Below are 20,060 nucleotides of genomic sequence, written 5' to 3' on the forward strand. Positions count from 1 at the left end.
TTTAGAAGTATGTCCTTGTCTTAATTTATCTTGATGGACAATGTTTCATCGTATCTTGCAAAGTCTTTCCTTCTGGTTAACTCATCTTGACAGTATTAAACTAAAATGAGGCAACTCATCGTGACTCGTCTATTAACAGCCTGATGAACCCGGTTATATAAATTTTTAAGTTCTTGGATACGAAAATACACTATGCTTTTAGTCTCAAAATGAAAACTGTGTACCATGCATAATGGAAGCCTCTATTATGTATTTTTAAATCCTTCTGAGTGCATTCCCAAACACCGGTTGATATTTTTGTTGAGGGTATGCAAATGGCTGGGGTCAATAATAGTTTCTTATTCCTTTTTGTTTAATATACAAAAATATACATTGAAATTTATAATCATCTTAGACATTTAAGGACGATATTAAATTTTAGAGTCTTAGTATGTTGTCTTCCATTGTGAGTTTAGATTGTCGTCTTCATTTGTATAGTTGTGATACATTTTATATCTTTTACATCCATCTTAGATAGGTGCCATAATATGTGAAGGTGATGGAGCATACTCATATCCATTGCTGTAGAGGTGCTGGGGCTCCATAACCGTTACTGAGCAGCAAATATCCATTACAGTGCTTTTTAGATTTTGCCATTAGATCCATATCCATTGTTTCCGTTGCCGTTGCAGATCGTCGTTCATTTGATCGACCATTGTTTCCATTATCTTAGAAAGGTGCCATTAGATCCATAACCATTGTTTCCATTACTAGGTGGTGGTGCCATTAGATCCAGGATCCATTGTTCCGTTGCCGTTGCCATTAGATCCATAACCATTGTTTCCATTACCGTTGCGACTTCTCTACCATAAGGGTTATAGGTAACGACCCCAATCTGTTCATTGACTGAGAAGTCTTCAGCATCAGCGCAGTCGAAGTTGAACCACCAGTCACAGACGAGGTACTGTTGGTTGAAGATGGTGCCGTTGGGGCAGAGGAAGGAGTCCTGCTGACGGCGACCATTGGGCCTGTCCTGGCAGATGTGGGAAGACCTGGCATCCAGCCTGACGATCAGTGTCGGCATAATAACCAGGTACATTCTGAGCATCGCAGGAGAAACCGGTGTCAGGACGGAGGCCAAAATAGGTAGTCTTGTCCAGGAACCCACCGCCAGGAATATTCTCTGCCAAGGCAGCAAGTGGATCTACTCCCACAGGGAGTTCCTGGGTGCCATAAGCATTGCTTGGTGGTGCTCCATAGCCATTGCTTGGGAGCAGGAGGGGCCCATAGCCATTGGAGGGAGGAGGGCGTTGGTCAGCAACTCATGAGGCTGAGAAGAGCTGGAATAACGTGTAACGTTTCAAGGAAAAGATTGAAATATTGTGTAATATTTAACTCAAATTCTACTTCGTGCATCGATGGATTTGTTTCTATATTGAAGTTTACTATTAGAAAATGATAAATATGTTCATTCGCTTTATCACTATAAAGTTTAAACAGGTTTGTTCGACTTGATTACTTACCACATACTACAAAGGCCTTCATCGTTGGTGGTGTATGTCGCTGGAATGGACCAGGATCTACTGAGGTGATCGACTGAGTGATGCCTTCTGGAGGAGACGCAGTTTAAAGAGTGCCAGAATTTTTTTTTTTTTTTTATAGTGATGGTCTCTTCCTGTCATGCACTAGAGCAAGGCCATTTCATGACATTGTTTCTGCTTTAGTTTTGAAGTAGGAGAGAAAGTTACTTATAACTGGATGAGATTTGTAAAATAAAATTAGATAAAATAAAAAAGAAAAATAAATAAAAAATTAAATTTTTACTTAATTTTGAAAATTTAATAAATATTCGTTTGTCGCAAAGTATTTAATTGTTCAGTAACTTTTAATACATGAAAGCGGATATTACAAAACGAAATATTTTAGGCAACCATCCTTTGTGTAGAATGTTCCTTTATTCAAAATCACGGTGAATGTCCAATTATAATTTGATTATTTTTTAAAGTAAATTTTATGTCTTTATACTTCCTAGGTCGAAGCGACCATTAGAATTTTACCCTTTCAATCAGTTGTCACTTTCCACCTTGTAGCTTCATTGCTGTACCGAAATGTTTATTTTTCATCATCTGATGTCAGTTAAAACGTATGGAATCATTCATTTTTTATAAAATTGAACAAATTCATGTCTTCTGCCCTCCAGTTTTCAAAAGTATGTGTGTATTTGTGAAATACTCTCTTGAATACTGTTTACTCTCGACTACAGATGGTAAATTGAGTACAGATTTCCTAGAAACGCATGAACACTTTTTAATTTTGATGTTTCGCCCAATACTTTTAGTTATTAATTAAAATATTCATTTTTGAAATGAATTTTCGGTTCAAAGAACTAGCACATTTAATTTTCTTCAGTTCCTTTATGGACAGTCGCTCTTCACCTTCCTGTTAGTTTATTCTATAGTGTATTGCATTTGTTTTCTCCCTTGTTGCTTGCGAATTAGGAACTCTAAAGTCAGACACTATGGCCATCTTTCATCCAATTTGACTTTGATGCGGATCTAGGTGCCTCACGCTGCGTTTTGTGTATCCTTTTAATTTGTGTTCAAGATCAAATTTTATGTCAAAAGATGTCCTTTGGATAATTTGAACTTTTTTGTTAATGATATTATTGCGATTATCCATTCTCTATTTATTTTTTGTTCAGATATTTATTTCGTTCAATGTCATTTGGGTTTATATCTATTTTCCCTTTGTGCACTTTTCTAAATTTTAAAAGGAGGTACATAAATAGTTAGGAACTTTACATCAACTTTTGTCTGTCTGTCTTCAGAGTGCACCAACTGTTTTGCCATTTTGATTCATTCTGTCTTATTCAAGTTTCAAACACTGTGAATTTTGTAATTTGTGTTTTTTTTCATCGTTCCTTTGAAAGTAGCTGATTGCTATTTTGTATAACACCCTTTTTACAGAATTTGTTAGTGTTGAGGTCGTTCATTATCGGCATCGTGAGAGATGTCTACAGTCATGTAGATCCTCGTGAATCGAAGATTACAAATTTGGACAAAGATTGCCATAGTTCCTTACTATATGTATATTATTCGTTATACATTAGAACAAATTGTTTTTAGATATCCCTTTAGAGGATTAAGACGGTGTTAAAAAAAAATGATGTATTTTACTAATGTTATATAAGCATACATGTGGAACTCTATAATATATAAGTATTTACATACCTAGGTAAGTTCATGTACTTGATACATTCCAAAGTAGAATGAATTAAATATACTAATTTTTTACAAAAGTACAAGGTGGATAACGGTAGTTAGCATTAATGTAGTGAATAAATTTAATAATAAATATGATATTAGAAAGATAATAGGGCTTTGTTAATCAGAATTAAAGAGAAATTTAAATTTTACTAAGTTTAATTTGTTTAATTAGATTCAGCGCATGACGTTACGAGTATTTCTTCATAATGCCTGCCCCTTCAGCAGAGTTACATGAATAACATTCCCTAAGAATCTTGTGAAGTAGAGTCCACAGATGGCTCGGAATCGGTAGTGCCAAAAATTTTTCAAGTATGCTGAAAAGAAGTCTGTTTTTCTGCGGGATTAAACCATTTGTGTTCAACAAGCACTTTGCTATCCAAGCCAAGATTTCTTAAGTTAACGGATATTATCGGCATGTGCCTGGTGTTATGTGTCGATTTGAAATTAGAAATAATTTCCATAACAGGCCTTTTACGTCTTGTTTGCTCGAAATAAACTTACCGTCTTTAGAACCAGTAAGATGATGCAAGAAAATGATTGGTTTGGGCACGAACGTTTTTGTTGCTTTGTTGCCCAGATTCAGGAACTTAATGTTTTAGAGAATCTGAGATCAGTTATTCTGTTAACAGTCCTTAACAAGTTCGTGTTATTCTAACGACTAGACGTTAAGTACAGAATCTTGAATTACATTTTAAACAGTAGCATGAGGTACAAGAGCACGTTATTTTTGTAATGTTCTTACGCTAGTGCGACAATTTTTCTTATTGTATATATTTCTGTCTATAAATTCCTCTTGTATATTGACATACGTTTATGAATATAAATAGAAAAACCTTGGTGCTGCAATTTTTTGAATAAAAATAGATATAAAATTGATTTGGTACTGTCATTATTGACATAAACAGAAATAATTACTACAATTTGAAGGGCAATGTTGATGCTTTTTTTCATTACATATTAAAATAAAAGAAATTTAAGAGAATTTCCGATATGATTGTAATAAAAAAATATACCAAGAAGTCAGTTTGGGAATTCATGAAAGAAAGAGTGATGGTTATAATTTTTTTTGATTTTCAAGAATTTTTTCAGACGTATCCTCTAAGAAAGTGGTTGTCAGTCTTAAATGCCTGATAGCCTTGAATATTCTGCACTGACTCTTAGGACCTCCTTCCGATGTATCTTTAGATGTATGTGTGTCCTGTGCTTGTATGGACAATCTTCTGCGTATCTTTACCAAAGCTTTCCTTTGTGTAACTCATCTTGACAGTATTAAACTAAATGTTTCAACTCATCAGTGACTCGTCTATTAACAGCCTGGATTTTAAGTCAGGCTATATATAAATTTTTAAGTTCTCAGGGTGACTATGTAAAATACATCGCCTGTCTTTTTTTTTTTTTTTAGTCTTAAATGTACTGGTGTAGCAGCTGTTGCAGATAATTTGTTAACTGTTAATTATATGTATTTTAAATCCAAGTAATGCCCAGTGGTAGTGTTTTATTTACCCATCCCAAAGAAGTGCATATTTTTGTTGGTTATGCAAATACTGCAATAATAGTGGGCTTATTCCTTTTTGGATTAATATACAAAAATATACATTGAAATTTATAAATTTTAGACTTAAGGACGATAATTCAAGATGCATGAAGCAGAGGCTGTTGTACCATTAGTGATATTGCAGATTGTCGTTCATTTGTCGAGTTGTGGGATAATAGAGTGATACATGTCTTAGAAAGGTGCACCATAAGAGTCTGAAGGCTTTATGGAGGATACAAAAACATCCATTAACAGGAGGTGCTGGGGCTCCATAACTTTTATAGAGCAGCAGGTTGCCCATTACCGCTGCCATTGATGATCCATATCCATTGCTTCACATTGCAAGTTGCCATTATGATCCATAAAAATTGCCATTACCATTTGCCATTAGATCCATGACCATTTGTTTCCATTACCGTTGCCATTAGATCCATATCCATCCGCTGCCATTAGATCCATAACCATTGTTTCCATTACTGTTGCGACTTCTACCATAAGGGTCATAGGTAACGACCCCAATCTGCTCGTTGACTGAATAGAAGTCTTCAGCATCAGCGCAGTCGAAGTTGAACCACCAGTCACAGACGAGGCACTGCTGGTTGAAGATGGTGCCGTTGGGGCAGAGGAAGGAGTCCTGCTGACGGCGACCATTGGGCCTGTCCTGGCAGATGTGGAAGACCTGGCATCTAGCCTGACGATCAGTGTCGGCATAATAACCAGGTACATTCTGAGCATCGCAGGAGAAACCGGTGTCTGGGACGGAGGCCAAAATAGGGTAGTCTTGTCCAGGAACTCCACCGCCAGGAATATTCTCTGCCAAGGCAGCAAGTGGATCTACCTCCGTAGGGAGTTCCATTGCTTGGTGGGCCATAAGCATTGCTTGGGGGGAGGAGCTCCATACCCATTGCTTGGGGAGCAGGAGGGCTCCATAGCCATTGGAAGGAGGAGGAGGGCGTTTGGTCAGCAGCTCAGTGAGGCTGAGAAGAGCTGGAAATAACATGTAACGTTAATCAAGTGAAAGATTGTAAATTGTGTAATACTTAATCATGTTTAAATAGTGCCAAATTCTACTGTAGAGCAAGGCCATTTCATCGACATTGGATTTCAGAGCCTATATTGAAGTTTACTATTAGAAAAATGATAAATCTGTTCATTCGAAAATTTTATATCACTGCAAATTTAATAAACAGTATTTTTGAATAGATTACTTACCACACACTACAAAGGCCTTCATCGTTGGTAGTGTATATCGCTGGGATGGACCAGGATCTACTGAGGTGATCGACTGAGTGATGTCTTCTGGTGGGAGACGCGAATCAGTTTATATAGTGCTTCAGACTTCTCTTTTTTATAGTAAATGGTCTTTCTGTCATGCACTAGAGCAAGGCCACTTTACTCGACATTGTTTGAAATGTTTTAGTTTTGAAGTAGTTCCTTCAGAGAGAGTTCAAAGTTAGTTTATAACTGGATTGATAACTGGAAAGAAAAAGTGATAATTATCTGTATCCTTTAATTTTAAAATTTAAAAAACTTTTGTCAAAATATTTAATGCCAGCGTTTCATGAAATCAGATATTTATTTGTGAAAAATATTTTTTGGTTTTTTGGTCTTTTCTAAATTTTAAAAATGATTATTGTTCCTTTATCGTCAGAAATCACGGTGAATGTCCATATTATTTTTTGATTAAACATTTTAAGATAAATTTTATGTCTTTTTAATTTTAGTCTTATTTGTTAGTGCTGATTGCTGGAATTACAATGTTTTGAATTTACGGTGAAAGTATTAATTTTTAACCACCTTGTTTTAGCTTCATTTGTGAAAACGAAATGATTTATTTTTTTATATCATATGGAACTATCAGTTAAACGTATGGAATAATTCATTTTTGCAACGAAATGAACAACATTTATGTATTTTTTCCTCCAGTTTCAAAAGTAATGTTAAAATGAAATACAAGTTTATGAATACTTATTAATGTAAAGACTAAAGATGGTAAATTTGTTAGATAGAAACTGCATGCAACAAGGGTTTTAATTTTGATGTGGATAATAACTTTTAGTTTTTATTAAAATATTCATTTTTGAACTGAATTTTAGGTTCAACTTGCACATTTAATTTATCTTCAGTTCCTTCAAGGACAGTGCAAATTCAAAGAACTAAAGATTTATTTTATATCGCGCAGTGTATTGCATTTATTTTCCCTTTTGCTTAGAGAATTATCAGTTACTCTAAAAGTCAGACACTATGGCCATTTCATTTCATGAATTTTGACTTTGATGCGGATCTAGTGCCTCACGTTTTTGTGTATCCTGTTAAGCGTGTTCAAGATGGAAACATTTTCTTGTCAAAAGATGTCAGTAATTTTTTTGATAATGTTGATTTGGCCTGTTTGTTAATTTGATATTATCATGATTATCCATTAAGAGAATTTCTTATGTTTATTTTTTTCCAGATATTTACGTTCAATGTCATTTGTCTTTGCCTGTAACTATTGTCCTTTGTGCATTTTTTTAAATTTAAAAAGGAACAGCATAAATAGTTAGAACTTTACATCAGTCCATGCCTGGATCTGTATTCGAGAGTGCAATTGAAAGGTTTTGTCTTAATTTTATAATTATGTAACTGGATTATTTTTCTTCAAAGGTGTGCGTTTGACAAAGAAGTGCTGTGAATTTTGATCTTCTTATTTTAATATAAATTTTTTCATTCGTTTAAGCCAAGATTTACTGTTGTTTTTGTATTACAGATTGGTTCATTTGTCGAGTTGGGGATAGTGAATTTTATACTCATTATCGGTAATCGTGAGATGTTACAGTTTTGTAGATACATTTTATTCCAACTTAACAAAAGTACAAACATTTACATAGTTTCCATTGATATATGTATATATTAAATTCTATTTATACATTATTTGCCAACATTGTTTTAGATATTCAGTATTAAGTAATGGTATGTTAGAAAAAATGAGATTTTACTAATGTTATATAAGCATACATGTAGGGAAATATATATAATTTTAATACCTAGGTAAATTAATATACATCCAAATTAGAATGAATTTATACTTTTTTTACAAAAGTACAAGGATAAGGGTATGCTCAGCATTAGGCTGAGTAGTGGAATAAAGAACATAATAAATATGATAATTAAAGCACTGTTAATCAGATATTATCTAGAAAATTAAATTTTATAAGTTTAATTTGTTTGAATTAGATTCAGCGCATGAAAATACGAGTCTTATTTCAGTATTCAGGTGCCAAAATTTTCAACCAATGATTAGCCAGGGGAGAAACCTTCAGCAGAGTTTTAAGGAATAACATTCCTTTGCATCGATTTTGTGGGGGTCATTTAAGATTGAATATATCTTTAGAACTAGTGTGATGTTTAAAAGAGTCCACAGATTATGGGAATAATAGTGCCAAAAATCTTTTCTTCTTAACAAATTATATACAGAATCTTGCTGTAAAAGAATTATCTGCTTTTATGTAGGGGATTAAACCATTTGTGTTCAACAGCTTTGTCTCCACCTGATCACGGTCTTTTTAAAAGCCAAGATTTTTTTAAGGGTTAAAGGAATTATCGTGCATGTAGCCTGGTGTTATTTTTGTCGATTTGAGATTATCCTCTAACTTTCTCTTAAAGAAATAACGTTGACTCACAGGCCTCCTTAAGCTAGAATTACCAGTGAAATAAACTTACCAGCTTTAGAACTACATTAAAAAAAACTGTATGCAAAAAATGATTGGTTTGTCATGCACTGCAGTTGTTTTGCTTGCTTTTGCCCAGATAATAGAACTTAATGTTTTAGAGAATCTGAGATCAGTTATTTGAGTTAATCAGGTTCCTAACAATTTCGTTATTCTAACGACTAGACGTTATACAGAATCTTGATTACATTTCATTCTTCCGTTTCATAACAGTAGCATGAGGCACAACTTTTTGGGCCTGTTATTGTGGTATGTAATGTTCTTACGATTAGTGAGACAATTTTTCTACTAAGTTCCTGGGTGAGCCATAAGCATTGCTTGGTGGAGCTCCATATATTATATTGTATATATTTCTTGTAATATAAATCAGTGGACTTTCATTGTATATTGTAAATCTGTTCATTCGATTCTACACTTAATATTCATATAAATATATAGATTCCAGGATCTACTAAATGTACCTTTGTTTTTTTATGTCTTTCCTGTCATGCAGTTTTGATCAAAATGATATAAAATTGATTTGGCCTGTAAATTTTTACATTTGACCAAAAACAGAAATAATTTACTACAATTTGAAGGGCAAGTTGATAGAATTTTTTTCATTACATATTAAAATGGTAAAAGATATTTAAGAGAATTTGGGATATGAATGTAATAAAAACGGTATTAAGAAGTCAGTTTGTGAATCTTTTTGGAAGGTAAAGATGGCATAAATGATGGTTATAATTTTTTTATTTTCAAGAAATTTTTCGGCGTAATTTCTTTAAGAAAGGTGTCATGTCTTAAATGCCATTCTTTGAGATAGCCTTAAATATTCTTCAGGTTTTTCCAATTTGACTAAAATAAACTTTACCAGCTTTAGCTCTCTATTTTCGATCCGATGGCCTTTAGATGTATGTACAATTTTTAAGTGTACTTAGGTTCCTTGTTTTGGATCGTGAATACTTGAGGGTTCTGTTCTCAGACAAAGCTTTATTAAATTAGACATGTAAGTCGTAATCTTGACATTATTAAAATAATAAGAGGAATTTATTCCGTTATTCATTTAAGTGTTTTTCAGTGATTAACTATAATTTCTTACATACAACAGTACAAGGATTGTAATGTTCACTAACAATGGTTTAATTGAATTAAAATAAGTTAAAATTGAGGGAAGTTCAAAGTCCACTGATATATGGTCTTTACCACTGGTTTTTTAGCCTTTTCTAAAAGATTTCTTAAGTTAAACTGGTTAAAGCAGCTGTTACGAACTAATGAAAATGATGCAAAAAATGATGTTTGTCATAACGTTTTGTTGCTTTATGAGCTGTTATGTTTTCCTCTATCATGTGTTCGGCATTTTAAAAGTCCTTCTGTGGGTGCATTTATTTCTCTTTATAAAGTCGTTTTGGTACCTTGTTGAAGTGCATACCTAGCATCTTGCAATGTTGAAAGTTTCCAATGGTAATCTGCTCATGTGAATTTGGGTTTGTGGACTTATCAGTGGTTAGTCAGTCTTAAATGTTTCAAAGTTTTTCTAGCATAAGGCAGTGATGCGTTAATGTTCATTAATAATCCGGCTTGTAACACTGTTATTGAAATTTAGCAATTTTTAGAGCCTTTAGGAAGTGACTCGATAAACACTTTGGATCAGATTTTTAGTTCCATTAGGTCGTATAAAACACTTTACTGTTAAAGTTAAAAGCACATAATTGTTAACATTGTATATATGTATTTTTAAATCCTTCATGGGTGTGCATTTAGACAAGGAACTTATATTTTTTGTTTGTTACAAAATGCTGGGGTAATAATAGTTTCTTATACCTTTATGTTTAATATACAAAAATATACATTGAAATTTATAATACCCTTTTTTATTTTAGAACCATATTCAAGCATAAGCAGAGGTTGTTCTTCCATTAGTGATGTTGCAGATTGTCGTTCATTTGTCGAGTTTGGGATAATGATGATACATCACTTAGAAAGGTGCACCATAAGAGTTGAAGGTGATGGAGGAGATCCATATCCATTGCTAGGAGGTGGTGGGGCTCCATTTTTCTGGGAGCATCCACCTGCTCCATTACTGTTGCCATTAGATCCATAACCATTGTTTCCGTTACCGTTGCGACTTCTACCATAAGGGTCATAGGTAACGACTCCAATCTGTTCATTGACTGAATAGAAGTCTTCAGCGTCAGCGCAGTCGAAGTTGAACCACCAGTCACAGACGAGGTACTGTTGGTTGAAGATGGTGCCGTTGGGGCAGAGGAAGGAGTCCTGCTGACGGCGTCCATTGGGCCTGTCTTGGCAGATGTGGAAGACCTGGCAGCCAGCCTGACCATCAGTGTCGGCATAATAACCAGGTACATTCTGAGCATCGCAGGAGAAACCGGTGTCTGGGACGGAGGCCAAAATAGGGTAGTCTACTCCAGGAACTCCACCGCCAGGAATATTCTCTGCCAAGGCAGCAAGTGGATCTACTCCATAGGAGTTCCTGGGTGGGCCATATGCATTGCTTGGTGGAGCTCCATACCCATTGCTTGGAGGAGCTGGAGGAGCTCCATACCCATTGCTTGGAGGAGCGGGAGGGGCTCCATAACCATTGGAAGGAGGAGGAGGGCGTTTGTCAGCAGCGGCGAGACTGAGAAGAGCTGGAAATATCGTGTAACATTTCAAGTGAGAGATTTTAATATTGTGTAATACTTAACTGTAAATTCTGCGTCGTGCTTCGATATACTTTCAATTTCTATATTGAAGTTTACTATTAGAAAATTGTAAATCCTTTCATTCGCTTCTATCATTACAAATTGTAAACAGTTTGTTCGAATAGATTACTTACCACACACTACAAAGGCCTTCATGGTTGGTGGTGTATATCGCTGGGATGGACCAGGATCTACAGAGGTGATCGACTCTTGATGTCTGGGTGGAGACGCCAGTTTATATAGTGCCAGACTCTTTTTTTTTTTTTATAGTGGTTGTCTTTCTTGTCATGCACGCGATGAAGGCCACCATGTCCTTGGCATTGTTTCCGTTTTAATTTTGAAGTAGGGAGAGAAATGTACTCATAACTGGAAGCAGATTTATCAGAAAAAAGAAACAAAATTTTTACAATCTTTACTTGATAAAATACTCGTTTCTTGCAAAGTATTTAACTGTTCTTGTAACTATTATGGCATGAAAACGGATATTACAAAACAAAATATTTTAGGCAACCGTCGTGTGTATAATTTTCTCTTTATTTAAAGTTACGGTGAAAGTCCAATTGTATATTGATTATTTTTAAAGCAAATTTTATTTCGGTATACTTCGCAGTGCGAAGCGAGCATTAGAATTTTTAGACTTTAAATTTTAAAAGGAAAAATGCACACCTTGTAGAACTGTACATCAGTTGAAGCTCAATGTCTTCGACAGTGGACCGTAAGGTTTTGCATATTTTATTTACTCAAGTTTTCTTCAAGTTGTTTAACACTTTTTGTGAATTTGTTAACCTTTGGATTTTTTTATCTTCATTCTTTTTAAACAGCTTTTGCTATTTTGGTACAACACCCATTTTACCACATTTCTTAGTGCTGAGGTCGTTGTCTTTATCTGTAATCCTGGAAGTTGTCCTCAGTGTTTAGACGTCACCCAAACTACCCAAAATTCTTAGACAAATATCGCGATAGCTATTTCTTTCAATATCTTTCTTACGTGACTGAGTTTGGCTGATAGCGTTCCTTTTATTGATATTTATACTTTGGGCTTAATTGATTTGGGAGTCCCTTTATTAAGTAATGCAGTGTGAAAAAATTATGTATTTTACTAATATTTATAAGCAAAGTTATAGAAATTTTTATATATTCAATATTTACAGGCGTAGGTACACACAAAAGTACTGATTCATGCTAAAGTAAAATTAATTAGTTGCACTAATTTTTTATATAGAAAAGTACAAAGAAGGGTAGTTTGGAATACTGTAATAATTTATTTATTACATTTTGCAACACTGTTGTAAATATATTCAGAAATAAATATAGTAAACAGAAAAGGTAGAAATGTTAAGGTCATGTTTTGAAGGGAAACTCAAATTTTTCCTGAATTTAATGGCTCCGAATTAGATTCAACTTAAGCATTACCAGCCTGCTACCAAGAGTGCTCAGAGTTCTGGTTGGAAGGGAGAACACGTATTCAGGCTTTGTGTGCCCTCAGCTGTAACAGAAATGAAACCACATGGGAAGAATAATTAAGTCAGCATATACAGTATCTCTTCAGTGAGCCAGCTCCTTCAGCAAAGTTACAGGAGAAACATTATGTGAGGTGGAGACTACTGATTTTTTGATTAGCAGTTCCAAAAATATTTTCGTTATGCTGAACTGAATGACCAGCTTTCTTTTAGAGGATTAGACTACGCGACTTCAACAGGTTATTGTCTAAGAGCCAAAAAATTTAAAGCTAAAGCATTAAAACGTATAGCTGGTGTTGTGTGGCGATCTGAAACGCATAGGCTTTCTGAAGAAATTTCCATAGGCTCTAGGTAGTTTGCGTGAAATAAACTTATCGGCTTTAGAATTAGAGGTGATGCAAGAAAATGAATCATTTAGTTTATATTAGTGTTTTTGTTGTTCTTGAATAGATAAAGGATTTAAAGTTAAGAAAATCTGATGTAAGGTATTTTGATAATATTCCTGATGATTTTGTATTATTCCAACAACTAGACGTCAAGTGCAGAGCTTTGTAAGCCCCTGCGTATAACGTTAGCATGAAGCACTACTTCTGGAGTGCCATTATGTATATAAAGCTTTTTTGCATTAGTGAGACAATATTTTCGTGTTGTATACTTCTTTGTATAAAATCTTCTTGCATATTGACATATATATTTACAAATATCAATAGAAGTACCTTGGTGTGCAATTTATTTGAAGCAGAAGTGGGTATGGAGTTCATTTGGCTTCTCATTGTCAGTGTGAGCAGAAATAATTGTTAGAATTCGAAAGATAATGCTGATAGTTTTTTTTCCATTATATATTAAAATAAAAGCAAGTTTAAAATAATTTCAGATTTAAATATGATAAAAAACATATCAAGAATTCTGTTTTGGGAATTCTTAAAAGCAAGGGGGTGGTTGTAATTTTCTTAATTTTCAAGAAATTTGCCACATGTATAAAGATTAAAGATTTGAATAATTGTTCCTCAAAGAAAGCAGTTATTAATCTTAAATACTTGACAGCCTTAAATGTTTTACACTGACTCTCTTTCATTTATATCTTCGGATGTATATAAGACTTACCTATATTTAGGTAATTCTGTTCGCTTTTGGATGTATAATTGTGGCCATTGCATACTTAACGAGGCAACAGAGAATCGTCAACCTGTTTTTCCCCCTTGCTCTTTATCTGAAACCTTCCTGATTTGGCACCTGGTGCGGGTATGATATGGTAACAACTTGACTTTTTTTTTTTTTTTGTCAAAATTAAAACGTCGAACCAGTGCCCAATGGTAGCTCGCTGAGGACCTGTAGGTGTAAGGTCTGCATTTCGCCCCTGGCTTACCTCCCACCAGTTGACTCAACTGTGAGAGGGTATCGTCGTCTATTGGGGTCAAGAAAAGGGAATGGGACTAACAACCTTCTTGGTTATTTTACCTTAATTATTCATATATTGAATTAAATTTCATGTTTTTTTTTATTATTTTAGAGTTCTTAGGCATGCACAGTATGCTATGGAGTTTAGTCTTAGGTCTACAGTACACATGTATAATTGTTAGTTGTCTCTGTTTATATATCTTTCCACATCCTTCTGTGGATATGCGCCTGTATGTAAAATAGGGCATACTTCACTTCTTTATGTAGAATACTGGGTAATAACAGCTCCTTATTCCTTTATGTTTAATGTACAAAAATATACATTGATATTTACAATGCTTTTAGATTTTTGTCCATATTCAGACACGCATCAAAGGTGGCTTTTCCATTAGAGATGTTGCAGATAGTCGTTTGTTTGTCGAGTTGGGGATAACGAGGTGATACGTGACTTAGAAAGGTGCACCGTAAATGTTTGAAGGTGATGGAGGCGCTCCATATCCATTGCTAGGAGGTGGTGGGGCTCCATAACCGTTACTGGGAGCAGCACCTGCTCCATTACCATTGCCATTAGATCCATAACCATTGTTTCCATTACTGTTACGACTTCTACCATAAGGATCATAGGTAACGACCCCAATCTGCTCATTGACTGAATAGAAGTCTTCAGCGTCAGCGCAGTCGAAGTTGAACCACCAGTCACAGACGAGGTACTGTTGGTTGAAGATGGTGCCGTTGGGGCAGAGGAAGGAGTCCTGCTGACGGCGTCCATTGGGCCTGTCCTGACAGATGTGGAAGACCTGGCATCCAGCCTGACCATCAGTGTCGGCATAATAACCAGGTACATTCTGAGCATCACAGGAGAAACCAGTGTTAGGGACGAAGGCCAAAATGGGGTAGTCTACTCCAGGAACTCCACCACCAGGAATATTCTCTGCCAAGGCAGCAAGTGGATCTACTCCATAGGAGTTCCTAGGTGGGCCATAAGCATTGCTTGGAGGAGCCCCATACCCATTGCTTGGAGGAGCAGGAGGTGCTCCATAACCATTGGAAGGAGGAGGAGGGCGTTTGTCAGCAGCTGCGAGGCTGAGAAGAGCTGGAAATAACGTGTAACATTTCAAGTTAAAGATTTTAATATTATGTGATACTTAAATGGAAATTCTACTTTGTGCCTCGATGGACTTCCAGTTTCAATATTGAAGTTTTTATTTGAAAATTGCAAATCTGTTCATTCGCTTTTCTCACTACAATTAGTAAACAGTCCGTTCGAATAGATTACTTACCACACACTACAAAGGCCTTCATGGTTGGTGGTGTATATCGCTGGGATGGACCAGGATCTACAGAGGTGATCGACTGAGTGATGTCTTCTGGAGGGAGACGCCAGTTTAAATAGTGCCTGACTTTTTTTTTTTTTTTTTTTTTTTTTTTTAAGTGGTTGTCTTTCCTGTCATGCACTGGAGCAAGGCCATTTACTCGACATTGTTTCCGTTTTAGTTTTGAAGTAGGCAGAGAGAAAGTTACTTATAACTGGAAGCAGATTTATAAGAAAAAATAAAATTAATTTTTTACATTCTTGGACTTGAGAAAATGCTGCTTTGTTTTACAAAAATTAATGGTTCTCGTAACTTTATTGCCTGAAAGCGGATATAACAAAACAAAATATTTTAGGCAACCGTCATGTGTTGAAATTTCCCTTTATTCAAATTTACGGTGAAAGTCTAGTTGTACATCGATTATTTTTTAAGAAAATTTTATATCGGTATACTTTTTTGTGCGAAGCTAGCATTAGATTTTTAGACTTCTTTAAATTTAAAAAGGAAAAATACACAAATTGAAGAATGTGCATCAATTTAAGCTCTCTGTCTTCAACAGTGCACCGTAAGATTTTGCGTTTTTTATTTACTGTCTTATTCAAAATTTTTTTCAAGTTGTTTAACACATTCTGTAAATTTGTTAACCATTTGGATTTTTATCTTTGTTCTTTTTAAGCAGTGTTTGCTATTTTGGTATAACACCCTTTTAACCCATTTCTCAGTGCTGGGGTCGTTCTCTTTCTCAGTAATCCTAGAAGCTGTCCTCAATTTTTAGGTACGTTTTCCAGAATTCTCAAAATTCTTAGACATATTTTTAGGTAATTTTATTTAATAACTTACTTACGGGATTGAGGTTGGCTGTAGCATGCATTTTATTGTTATAAATACTTTAGGCTAAATTGTTTCGGAGGTCTCTTTATTAATCCAATGTGAAACCTAAAAAAAATTCTTCATTTCACTAATACTGTATAAGCAAAGTAATATAAATCCTAATATGTTCAGTATTCACATACTCAGGTACTTTAAAGAAAACTGATTTATACTAAAGTAAAATTATTTAAATGCTCAATTTTTTTGTAAACAAAAATACAAAGAATGGTAGTTTGAAATATTGTAATAATTTATTTATTACACTGCAATACTGTAATAAATATATTCAGTATTAAATATGGTAAATAGAAAAGGCACAAATGATGATCATATATCGAAGGGAAACTCAAATTTTACCTGAATTTATTGGCTCTAAATTAGATTCAACTTAAGTATTGTCAGTCCAGCTACCATGAATGCTCAGAGTTCTGCTTGGAAGGGAGAACATGTATTCAGGCTTTGTATGCCCTGAGCTGTAACAGAAATGAAAGCATGTGATAGGAATTATTAAGTCATATACAGAATCTCTTCAGTGAGCCAGTTCCTTCAGCAAAGTTACAGGAAAAAACATTCCTTTGTATCCTCGTGAGAGGACGACTGAATTCATTAAGTGAGATGGGGAATACAGGTTTTGTGATTAGCAGTTCCAAAATTATTTTCGTCCTGCTGAACAGAATGTCCAGCTTTCCTTCAGAGTATTAGACGACGTGACTTCAACAGGTTATTGTCTCAAGGCCAAAATATTGAAAGTAAAGCATTAAAGCGTATAGCTGAAGAAATAATTTCGTGAAATAAACTTATCAGGTTTAGAATTAGTGAAGGTGATGCAAGAAGATGAATCATTTAGTGTATATTAGTGTTTTTGTTGATCCTTGAACAGTTACAGGATTTAAGGTTTAAGAAAACCTGAGATAAGTTATTCTCATAACATTCCTAATAATTTCGTATTATTCCAACCACTAGACTCAAGTGCAGAACTTTGTATGCCCTTGCGTATAGTGTTAGCATGAGGCACTGCTTTTCTTGTGCCATTATGTATATAAAGCTCTTATATATATATATATATATATATAATATATATATATATATATATATATATATATATATATATATATATATATATATATATATATATATATAGATATAGATAGATAGATAGAAGTACCATTTTTGTGGGCAATTACTTTGAAGCAAAAATGGGTATGAAATTCATTTGGCCCCTCATTGTTAACATGACCTGAAATAATTCTTAGAATTTGAAAGATAAAGTGATGATAGTTACTTTTGTATTGAATATTAAAATAAAAGCAAACTTGATATAATTTCATATTTGAATGTGATAAAAAAAATATCAAGAATGCTGTATGAGAATTTATGAAAGCAGCGGGATGGTTATAATTTCTTGATTCTCAAGAAATTTCTCAGACATATCACATTATGAATTTAAATAATTCTTCCTCAAAGAAAATGGTTATTATTCTCAAACACTATATTATATGGAATTGAGACTTACTTATATTTATATCTTGCAAAGCTTTCCTTGTATAATTTATCTTGGCAGGAAATGGAATGTTTCATCAGTGGACTGTTAAATCGGCTGTCTGTTCGCTTCTGGTTTATAATTGTGGCCATTACATCCTTAATGAGGCAACAGAGAATCGTCGACCTGTTTTTTCCCCTCTGAACCCTATCTGAAACCTTCCTGGTTCGGCACCTGGTGCGGGTACTGACTTTTTCATTCAACCATTTTTATGTCAAAATTGAAACGTCTGACCAGTGCCCAATGGGAGCTCGCTGGACTTATGTTTGTAAGGTCTGTTTTGATCCTGGCTTCCCAAACACCGGTTGACTCAGCTGTGAGAGGGTATCATCGTTAGCTGGGGTCAAGAAAAGGGAATGGGGCTAACACCATTTTTGCTCATTTTACCATAGTTATTCATAGATCATATTAACATTTCATGTGTTTTTTTTTAAATTTTAGAGTTCTTAGGTATGCATTGTTCGCTGTGGAGTTTAGTCTTATGTGTAGTCTACACATGTATAATTGTTATACATTTTTTTTATATCTTTTTACATCCATCTGTGGATATGTGCCTATATGTGAAGTAGGGCATACTTCACTTCTTTCTGTAGAATACTGGGTAATAATAGTTTCTTATTGCTTTAAGTTTAATATACAAAAATATACAGAATTTACAGTGCTTTTAGATTTTGGGGATACATTCAAGCATGAAGCAAAGGTTACTCTTCCGTTACTCGTTGCAGATCGTCGTTCATTTGTCGAGTTGGGGATAATGAGGTGATACATATCTTAGAAAGGTGCACCATAAGAGTCTGAAGGTGATGGAGGAGCTCCATATCCATTGCTAGGTGGTGGTGGGGCTCCATAACCGTTACTAGGAGCAGCACCTGCTCCATTACCGTTGCCATTAGATCCATAACCATTGTTTCCGTTACCGTTGCGACTTCTACCATAAGGGTCATAAGTAACGACTCCGATCTGTTCATTGACTGAGTAGAAGTCTTCAGCATCAGCGCAGTCGAAGTTGAACCACCAGTCACAGACGAGGTACTGCTGGTTGAAGATGGTGCCGTTGGGGCAGAGGAAGGAATCCTGCTGACGGCGTCCATTGGGCCTGTCCTGACAGATGTGGAAGACCTGGCATCCAGCCTGACCATCAGTGTCGGCATAATAACCAGGTACATTTTGAGCATCGCAGGAGAAACCAGTGTCAGGGACAGAGGCCAAAATAGGGTAGTCTACTCCAGGAACTCCACCACCAGGAATATTCTCTGCCAAGGCAGCAAGTGGATCTATTCCGTAGGAGTTCCTAGGAGGGCCGTAAGAGTTGCTTGGTGGTGCTCCATAGCCATTGCTTGGAGGAGCAGGAGGTGCTCCATAGCCATTGGAAGGAGGAGGAGGGCGTTTGTCAGCAGCTGCGAGGCTGAGAAGAGCTGGAAATAACATGTAACGTTTCAAGTAAAAGATTGTGGTATTGTGTAATACTTAACTGTAAATTCTACTTCGTGCCTCGCTGGACTTTGCTTCTATATTGAAGTTTACTATTAGAAAATTATAAATATGTTCATTCGCTTTCATTACTATAAACTGTGAACAGTTTGTTGAGATCATATTAACATTTCATGTGTTTTTTTTAAATTTTAGGTTACTTACCACACACTACAAAGGCCTTCATGGTTGGTGGTGTATATCGCTGGGATGGACCAGGATCTACAGAGGTGATCGACTGAGTGATGTCTTCTTGAGGGAGACGACAGTTTAAATAGTGCCAGATTTCTTTCTTTCTTCTTTTTTTTTTAGTGATTGTCTTTCCTATCATGCACTAGAGCAAGGCCATTTACTCGACATTGTGTCCGTTTCAATTTTGGGGTAGGGAGAGAGAAAGTTACTTAGAACTGGAAAGAGATTTATAAAAGAAAAAATAAAACGAATTTTTTACATTCTTATACTTGAGAAAATGCTGGGTTTTTTGCAATATATTTAATGTTTCTTGTAACTTTTATTGCCTGAAAGCTGATATAACAAATTAAAACATTTTAGGCAACCATCATGTGTTGAAATTTTCCTTTATTCAAATTCACGGTGAAAGTCCAATTGTATATTAACTATTTTTAAACTAAATTTTATTTCCGAATGTTTCTCAGTGCGAAGCAACCATTATAATTTTTACGCTTCTTTAAATTTTAAAAGGAGAAATACGCAACTCGAGGAAGTGTACATCAATTTAAGCTCTCTGTCTTCGACAGTGCACCGTCAGGTTTTGCATTTTTTATTTACTCTGTCTTATTCAAGTTTTCTTCAAGTTGTTCAACACTTTCTGTGAATTT

The 20,060-nt window shown here is 35.0% G+C and overlaps 3 protein-coding genes across 3 annotated transcripts; all 3 read right to left on the bottom strand.

Moving 5' to 3' along the window:
- Nucleotides 1-10,439: 10,439 nt before the first annotated feature.
- On the bottom strand, nucleotides 10,440-11,326 carry LOC136832982 (pro-resilin-like). Its single transcript, XM_067094633.1, has 2 exons — nucleotides 11,305-11,326; nucleotides 10,440-11,116 (listed from the first exon to the last, which is right to left on the bottom strand). The coding sequence occupies exons 1-2, from the start codon at nucleotides 11,324-11,326 to the stop codon at nucleotides 10,440-10,442; spliced, it is 699 nt and encodes a 232-aa protein (XP_066950734.1).
- A 3,151-nt stretch (nucleotides 11,327-14,477) lies between these two features.
- Nucleotides 14,478-16,212, bottom strand: LOC136832983 (pro-resilin-like). Its single transcript, XM_067094634.1, has 3 exons — nucleotides 16,182-16,212; nucleotides 15,309-15,395; nucleotides 14,478-15,121 (listed from the first exon to the last, which is right to left on the bottom strand). The coding sequence occupies exons 1-3, from the start codon at nucleotides 16,210-16,212 to the stop codon at nucleotides 14,478-14,480; spliced, it is 762 nt and encodes a 253-aa protein (XP_066950735.1).
- A 1,869-nt stretch (nucleotides 16,213-18,081) lies between these two features.
- On the bottom strand, nucleotides 18,082-19,193 carry LOC136833216 (pro-resilin-like). The gene has a single exon (XM_067095079.1). The coding sequence runs from the start codon at nucleotides 19,177-19,179 to the stop codon at nucleotides 18,523-18,525; it is 657 nt and encodes a 218-aa protein (XP_066951180.1). The 5' UTR covers nucleotides 19,180-19,193; the 3' UTR covers nucleotides 18,082-18,522.
- Between the last annotated feature and the right edge of the window lie 867 nt (nucleotides 19,194-20,060).

The sequence above is a fragment of the Macrobrachium rosenbergii genome, chromosome 51, assembly GCF_040412425.1.
Source record: "Macrobrachium rosenbergii isolate ZJJX-2024 chromosome 51, ASM4041242v1, whole genome shotgun sequence".
Classification (NCBI taxonomy): Eukaryota; Metazoa; Arthropoda; class Malacostraca; order Decapoda; family Palaemonidae; genus Macrobrachium; species Macrobrachium rosenbergii.

Excerpts from the sequence above, each read along its gene's own strand:
- LOC136832983 (XM_067094634.1), bottom strand. The coding sequence starts at position 16,212 with ATGCATGCTACAGCCAACCTCAATCCCGTAA. Across the intron at positions 15,396-16,181 it reads AGCCAACCTCAATCCCGTAA|AAGACATCACTCAGTCGATC; the intron begins GTAAGTTATTAA and ends GTCTCCCTCCAG. Across the intron at positions 15,122-15,308 it reads GAAGGCCTTTGTAGTGTGTG|CTCTTCTCAGCCTCGCAGCT; the intron begins GTAAGTAATCTA and ends CGTTATTTCCAG.
- LOC136833216 (XM_067095079.1), bottom strand. The coding sequence starts at position 19,179 with ATGTTATTTCCAGCTCTTCTCAGCCTCGCAGCTGCTGACAAACGCCCT.
- LOC136832982 (XM_067094633.1), bottom strand. The coding sequence starts at position 11,326 with ATGAAGGCCTTTGTAGTGTGTG. Across the intron at positions 11,117-11,304 it reads GAAGGCCTTTGTAGTGTGTG|CTCTTCTCAGTCTCGCCGCT; the intron begins GTAAGTAATCTA and ends CGATATTTCCAG.